The sequence below is a fragment of the Malus domestica genome, chromosome 15 (assembly GCF_042453785.1).
Source record: "Malus domestica chromosome 15, GDT2T_hap1".
NCBI classification, from domain to species: domain Eukaryota; kingdom Viridiplantae; phylum Streptophyta; class Magnoliopsida; order Rosales; family Rosaceae; genus Malus; species Malus domestica.
Genome location: NC_091675.1, coordinates 48,348,700 through 48,356,866, shown reverse-complemented (window position 1 = coordinate 48,356,866; position 8,167 = coordinate 48,348,700). Strand labels below are relative to the sequence as shown.

Genomic DNA, 8,167 nt, shown 5'->3' with positions numbered 1-8,167 from the left:
AATTCATAATTTCATATTTTAATTTGGGATTCTTGATTTGTCCCGAAATCCCTAAAATATTTTGGGATTCCCGAAAATTTGGTTTGGGATTGGTCTTCAAATTCCCGTCCCGACAAATTTCGGTTTGGGATTCGGGATACTAGTTTCAGTTTAGTATCTCATACCGAACCACCCATACTAGCGTGCATCTCCTTGTCATCCTTCATTTCTCCCAAAATTTGTACTTTTTTATTTAACAAACGATATTATCGACATTAAGGAGAGGGGAGTGAGCTTATCCTCACAATGGGCTAGCAATACTATGGTTCAAATTCATATTTGGCAAGAATCAAACCTAAGACCTCTCACTTACAAATGAAGAGGAATATCACTAGACTGTAGTACTTGCTCTTATATTAATTTTCACAATTTTTGCAATCTGATCCTCGGGATCTTGACATATTGCAAAAATTGTACGCTTTAAGAGAGATATTTGCATTTTTCGTACTCACTGAATCCACCAGTTCCAAATTCCAAATGCAACAAATTTTTGTACCCGTTTTGGTTCTCGCTTGGTAAATCACGCGTACAACGATGAAATTTGCATAAATTTATGCTACAAGGATAATCAAATAGAAAATTAACTAGATTTCAATTCGAAATCCAAATAAAATACAGCTCCATTTTGTATCGTAGAATCCGATTTTCTATCAATTATATGCGTCTCCAAATCTTATCATGGATCGGGAAATTGTTTATCAAGTAAAACACAGTGATTCTGTTTCTTAACCAATGCCTCACACTACAGTGGCTTTCTTTCTCCATAAGTGTCTCACTGCAGCACTTCTCTTTCATCACGAAAAATTCATCTCGCTCCAACTAAAACTTTTCTCTATGTCAACCTTCTTCTTGCATTGCATCATCTGCTGCTTTTTTGCCTTCGGCGTTTACAGTAACAAGTCGTATCGCTGGCTTTCGTCCCTTTTTCTTTGGCGCGGGTTTTGCAGCGTCTGCATTCGCCTATAGGGTTTAAAATTAGCAGTCAGAGATCAAGGGAAGACGTAATAAAATGATGCAAGGGATAAATCCCTGCAAGCAATAGAGTATATTTTGAATGCCAATGGCAATTAGGAGGAGTCAGAGGTACCTTAAAAACACATTTCTGAAAGTTTGTCAAATAGAAACGCAGACGGTCCCATATAAGGGTAAGAAAATTTATTAGAGCGCGGAGAACAAAGTACTCGCAAAACATTATAGTTCTTTAAGAAAAATAAAGCGGGGTTCAAAAATGATAATGAAGCATACCAGTAGGTTCCCAATATCAGATAATGGTTTCTTTCTTGGCCCAAGATCATCATTCAACTCTGCAGGCTTCTGAACTAGAGCATTCTGGAGCAGCATTGCACCCTGGGAAGCCACTGTGCTATCCTTCTCCGCTTCCGTTGCATCTGAACCATTCCAAATGCCATCAGCTGTCTCTGATTGTGGCGACTCATCCAACTTGATTTGGACTGTTAGTTCTCTATTGCTGCACTTAGAGGCTACACAGCCACATGATACGCCACAGCTGCCACCCGTGGATCGACATCTGCATTTCATCGTCTTGCACAAAGAACTCTTACTGCATGAGCAGCACAATGTTGATGCAGTTTTAACTTTTGCAACATTCAAGTTTTCTGATGGAGAGGAGGTGTTGTCGTCCACTAACTTGTAACTGTTACTCCCAACAGAAATGGAATGTTGACTCACAGTCCCCTGATTATCAGATATCATAACTGAAGGTGTGAGAATACAGGAAATCATGGTTTGTATTTCTAATCGGGTCATATAGTTGTATTTCATTAAGAACAATGCAACTAATTCAGTTTTCCTCAAACCACTACATGATTCAAGCTCCAGAACGAAGATGAACTTTAGTTCAAAAATCAACAACACGAAACATGGATCCGCATTTAAGTGCACTAACCTGTGACTTATTTCCAATATCAAGCTCAGCCTTGTTCAGTCTTAGTTGTCCAACCAAACTACTGAGACTAACGAATTGTTCCTTCAGATCTGTTATACCTAAATCCTTCTCCAAGTAGTCAACCTCTTGCTCCTGGCATGTGCACCTTAAGATGGCAGGGGCAAAGGGGCACGTTTCAGAAGCAAAATACATAGGAATAGTTTACAACAACCTTGCAGGAACAGAGTTCAGAAGCAAAACTTCTGACCTCGACTTTTCTTGCTGATGTGCTTCTGCTTCATCCTTAAGGTTTGCAGCTTCCTCAGCCATCCTACAAATCCAAAATGAGAAAGATGACTTTCATAATTTCATTGTTTTGGAAATTTTGTCCCGTGAGAACTCTTAAGCAAATCATTCAAATAAATTCCAACAAGTATTAGAATAAAACACAACAATTACGTAAATCAGTCATGCATACTATATCATGGAACACGTAGTACACCTTAAGAGGTTTGAAGAAAAATTTAACAAAGGAATGCAAAATTTAGTTTTCAAAAACGTCATTTTAGTGATGGATTATTGAACTCCAATTGTTATCTGAGTTATTCTCAACTCTGGTTTGAGAAAGTTTGTTCCCCTATATTAACTTGGGATTACTTTCATCCATGATGTTATCCCGGATATATGTACTTCTCATCTAATATATTTAAATTTCTTAACTTATTATCGATTTATTTCTAGAGTTTTGCATAAAGAAAATAGTTTTGACCATTGGTAAGGTATCAGTCCCTCAAGAATGTAGTACTCAGTAAGTTTTATCTTTCATTGCAGTGGCAAAATTCAATCAAGTAGTATGCCAGATGGATTTACTCGGTGTTTGACACTTGATTAGATGTAGCAGAATTTAAAAGGATCCACCAGTCTAACCCACTTATACCAGATAAGAGAAATTTGGATCAACAATTTCAATGGAAAGATTTATTGTCCTGTGAGTCTAGAATGAAATGCCAATCATGTTCTTTTAGTTAGATTCCTGAAGACTAGAGAGATTCTCTGCAAGCTAATGATTGCATCAAAACATGATATATAGTTCTACAAAATATTGTTAAATCTTTTGTGCCTAAGCTCTCTACAAGCGTACCTTGAAAATATAAGTGAGCAAAATACTGTATGCGATATGCATACATAAGTATACAGTTTCTAGCAGCAGTTTTCATATTTAAAGAGATTATAGAATAAATGGACAAATGATTGCAATCCGAAGACAGAGGTTTCAACAAATCTTTGGGACTCACTCCTCTATTTGACGTTCATACTGAGCACATAGTTCGTGTAATTCTGCCGTTTCTTCAAACTCATGCTCAATACCCTGCACAAGTTGTGTAAATTGTGTCAAGACTCAAGAGTACTGATATGATTGTGTTAGAATGAAGTCCTAAGATACTTTTCATCTTTGAAGATGAAATGAAGGGAATGCCATTTCCAATTCAGAGTACACGTGATACAAATATACAGCAATTAAACTAATGAATCAGTTTACAAGTATACATGAAGGAGCAAACCCACCAAAAACACACACATGCACAGACAAGCACATATTCAACAATTCATTGTTTGGTTATGAAATACCTGAATTGCTGCAATCTTCCCATTTCTAGCACCTACATGATTTGTAAACCAAAATGAGGGGGAAAGCTAACTACTATACAAATTCAACATAAATGTAAGCCAACTCTCAAGGTTTCTGTTCTGACCATCTTTTTTGTGTGACAAAGCCTTGCGAGATTCTAACAGTTGTCTGAGCCGTTTAGTGGCCATGAATGCTTCCATATTCTTCCGATGCAAAACCTGAAGCAGAAAGACCAACACTAAGAGAATTGATTCTACACAATTTGTAACTACTGGATAGGTTCCATCAAGCTGTTCATCTATAGGATCTTATATAAAACAAATACAAATTTACCGTCTTTAGTCTTTGGTTGGAGTCCAATAGCTTAAGCATCCCATGTTTATTCTTCCTACTCTCTTTTTTGAGCTGTTGATGCATAACGATATCCAAAAGGATTTCAAATACCTTGATATAATATAAGTTCCGGATAAACTATTCAACACTTTTCCACACATACTAAGCAGACTTAGCTAGTAGATACACACACACACACACACACACACACACACATATATAGATCAAAAGATATAGTGCCAAAAATGTTTTATCTCAAATGTGCTAAGTTAATACGTTAGGGAGAAACATGTACCTGAAGAACTTCTTTTTCCAGTGAAGCCTTTTGCAATCTGAACTGCACAGACTCTAACTTCATTTTACATTGCAGTTGAACCTAAACAGCACAAAATTCGCTAATATTGAAAACACAAAATTTAACAAAATTCATGCAATAAAGCCTCGTAGTAACTAACAAAATGTCACCTTCTGAGCCTTCAACCTCTGAATCTCGAAATGCAACTGTTTTGTGGGCTCATCACCCCTTCTTCTTAGGACAGAGAGTTGAGATTGAGCATCTAGCTTCTTCGTCAACACCGCAACCTGCGAAAATGAAATTATAGATATAGAACATGCAAAACCATTATTGAACACCTCGTCACAACTCCGAGCATAAAATCCACCTGATCCTCAAGGAAAGTCAGCTTTTGAATGTATTCCCCTCTGAGCTTCTGAGCACTGCTCTCACAAGAAGTGGATGAACCATTTGCAAGCTTGAATCTCAGCTCCTCAACCTCCTTCTGCCAATCGAAACCAGAAATCAAAATTAATAGATTTTCGTACATTATAAACTGAACAAATCAGAATCTAAACAAAAATTGGTTGCCAGATCGATTCAATTACATATATTCACTTTGCAAAATGCAATTCAAACGAACAAACTCAAATCTAGGATTCCAATTTTCTTTTCTTTTCACAAACATTTCTCGGCAACCAAGCAGGCTCCCTTAAAATCACAACAAAACAAATATAGGAAACAAAAATAGAGTGAAGGAGCGACCTGATACGCTTGATTTTCAAGCTCCAATTGTTGAAATTTCTTCTCGTAATCATCGGTGGTGGATGCGTCGACGGTTTGCTTTGCGCGGCGGTTGCCTTTCTTCATCTTATGGCTTCAACTATCCGATCAATTTGCCGGAAAATTGGGAAATTTGAAACCCTAATCGGCGAGTCCGAGTGTGGGTAAGGATCGGATCCGAAGGCAGCAGTGGAGTAAAAGTGTTAATGTGCGCTGAAGAAGAAGAGGAGGGACGGACGAGGACCCACCAATATACCCTGTAATAATTAAAAAAATAAAAGAGGGAAACCTCTCATTCAAATCTGCCACGTGTGAGTTAAGTGAACGTTGACTCATCATTATTTTTTTTTAAACTCAAAAATTCAAATTAAAAAAAAAATTGAAATGCGATATGTTAATTCGTGAGCAAGTCGTGTCGTGTCATTTTTTTAATTTAAACTTACCATTAACAAAATATTCTTTTGTTAAAATATATATATATATATATATTCTGAAAATTAAAAAAACGTAAAAAAATTGAATTAATTTTGTCAATAAAACTAAAGAAAAATAATCAAGACAAAAGTTATGGGCAATGTAACAAACAAAATTTACCTTTTTTTTTCAAATGCTCAAGGCCAGTTAACTATATCACTTGCCTCCATTTTCTCTTTCACATTTTTCACCCAAATAAAATAAACTTTAGTGACGAAATAGTTATTCAAAAACAGTTGCTAAAGATATGAAGTTGTGAACAACCTATTCAGTTACGAAAAATCGTTTGAAGATCGTTACCAAAATCTTTAGCAACCATTTTATATCTCTCTTTGTAAATTCTATTTTCAAAATTTTAATAAGTACATGCATAACGTGTGTACAGTTGTTAATTTTTAGAATGTCCAGCCCTAAACTAGTATCTTATCCAAAAAGTAAATAAAGTTTTCAATTCATGCAAGTCAAACTTTAAAAGATTGCTAATTTGTGTTACCAAACCACCCTAATTTTGGTATTGGGCTGAGAAGCTTTACAATGTTCAATGATGCCCTATTAGCTAAGCAGTGCTGGAGGCTGATTGTGGAGCCAAACTCCCTGTGGGCGTCAGTGCTTAAGGCCAGGTACTTCCCGAATTGCTCTTTCCTTGAGGCTAAGCGGGGTGGTAGAGCATCGTGGATTTGGTCTAGTCTACTTGCTGGAAGGGAGATCCTTCGCAATGGTGCTCACTGGCAAATTATGAATGGTAATGATACTCGGGTATGGGTGGATTGGTGGCTCCCATCTCTTCCCTTAGGGAGACCTATCCCTCTGGGTCCGGTGCAGGTTTCTAAAAACTTGAAAGTCAAATCTTTAATTTGCCAGGAGAGTGGGGAATGGGACATTGATTTTCTGAAGCCTTTCCTTGTGGATGTGGAGTTAGCGGCGATATTGGAGACTATACCGGGAGACCCGTTGCTGAAGGATAGGCTGATTTGGCCCTATGAGAGAAGGGGCTCCTATTCAGTAAAATCGGGTTACTATTGGTGCTTGACCCGGAGCAGGGGGAGGATCCCTCCGCCCAGTTTAGCCACAAACTGCCCCAAAACGCTATGGAAAATCATATGGAAGCTGGAGACACCACCGAAAATCCGAAATTTCTTGTGGAGAACTATGCACGGGGCAATTGCCACAATGGCGAATTTATACCAACGTCGTTCTTCTCCTTCTCCTCTGTGCCCCATTTGTAAAGCATATGATGAATCAGTTGAGCACATGCTTCTTAAATGTCCTTGGGTGGAAGGGATCTGGTTCGGGGGTATGCTGAGTATCAGAGCACATAGGCAGCAGGCCTCAAACTGGGCAAATTGGCTTCTCCTGATGATGGAGTCGGCTAATGGGTTAAGGGAGGTTCGGATTATGCTTTTATCTTATATTGCCTTTACTTGTTGGCATATTTGGAAAGCCAGATGCGAATTTCTGTTCAATAATCTGAATCTTAACCCAAGGCGGGTTTTGGATGCTATCTCTCTCTCTGTATCAGTTTATAAAGACTCAATTCCTACAACGGGGACAAATCTGGTGCACAGTTCAAGAAACGGGAATGGGACGCTGCCCAGTCCAAGAATTGGGGAAGTGGAAGTCCGCTGGGCGCCGCCGAACCCGGGTACTATAAAAATCAACGTTGATGCAAGTTGGGTAGCAAGTTCGGGGATAGGTTACACTGGGGTGGTGGCAAGAAACAGCGAGGGTGGTTTCATGGCGGCTTGCAGGTATCGCATAAGGGCTAATAGTGTTGCTATGGCTGAGGCTTTGGCAATTTTACATGGGTGTGAGCTAGGAGCTACTAAGGGCTGGGATTCTATTATGGTGGAATCTGACTCTCTTGAATCAATTTCCTGCCTTAGAGATCTGGCAAGGAAGGGCAGTTGGGAGGCTTTTCCCATTCTAAGGAAATGCTCTAGAATGGAATCAGGTTTCCAAGATTGCCGCTGGTCTTGGATCCCAAGACTGGCCAACTTGGCTGCGGACCTTTTGGCGTCGCGGAAGTGTAGGAAAGAATGTGACTTCGTTTGGGTTGACAGACCCCCATCTTCTCTGATTCATGTTCTGTGTAATGATGGGCTTCCTTGTCCCCCTTGATTTGTGGTTTTGGTTGTGTGTGAAGGGACGCTCTAGCTTTAGTAGCGGCGTCATGGTTCCTGCCTACCTTTTCGCACCACTCTTCTGTGTAGAATTAATTGTGTTTGTTTGCCTCTTTGTAGGCTTTCTTGTATCTTTCTGGCATCTTTGCCCGGGTAGTGAATCTCCTGATTTCCAAAAAAAAAAAAAAAAAAAACCACCCTAATTTTTTATTTTTTTTTGGTAAATCGACAAAATTTGTGAGAGTAATGTCCTCCCTCTTCTACACCAAGTTGAAATTTCTCTCGAAAGTTAGATAAATGTAATTTGAATTATGTTGTCCGGGAGAAAACTATAAACTTCATGAAACCCATGATTTTCTTTGAGGAGTATTATTGACACTCCAAAAATCTCATTCTATACTTCTTACAAGTTTATTTTTCTTTCCTAATATAAAAAGTTTGGAGTATGGAATGAGATTTTTGGAGTGCTCATAACAATTCCCTTTTCTTTTTCATTATTTTAATTAAAATAATTAAGGAAAAGTGGTGTATAATTTCATTAGAAACTTTTTATTTTCAACATTAATGTAAAACAAGCAAGAGTTATAGAGAATGATTGTCTAGAGATTAGAGCAGTATGTTCTCCCGCT

The 8,167-nt window shown here is 38.3% G+C and overlaps 1 protein-coding gene across 3 annotated transcripts; it reads right to left on the bottom strand.

The window, feature by feature from the left end:
• Window positions 1-604: 604 nt before the first annotated feature.
• Window positions 605-5,198, bottom strand: LOC103401993 (kinesin-like protein KIN-4C). Of its 3 annotated transcripts, none has more exons than XM_008340732.4 (13): window positions 4,927-5,193; window positions 4,550-4,666; window positions 4,353-4,469; window positions 4,183-4,263; window positions 3,888-3,959; window positions 3,679-3,772; window positions 3,554-3,585; window positions 3,220-3,293; window positions 2,193-2,255; window positions 1,946-2,090; window positions 1,285-1,734; window positions 1,127-1,141; window positions 605-999 (listed from the first exon to the last, which is right to left on the bottom strand). In XM_008340732.4, the coding sequence occupies exons 1-13, from the start codon at window positions 5,029-5,031 to the stop codon at window positions 877-879; spliced, it is 1,488 nt and encodes a 495-aa protein (XP_008338954.2). In that variant the 5' UTR covers window positions 5,032-5,193; the 3' UTR covers window positions 605-876. The 3 variants fall into 3 exon arrangements, with proteins under 3 accessions (XP_008338954.2, XP_070669739.1, XP_008338956.2); XM_070813638.1 differs by having other exon boundaries at window positions 3,554-3,587; window positions 3,684-3,772; XM_008340734.4 differs by lacking the exon at window positions 1,127-1,141 and having other exon boundaries at window positions 4,927-5,198.
• Window positions 5,199-8,167: the final 2,969 nt, after the last annotated feature.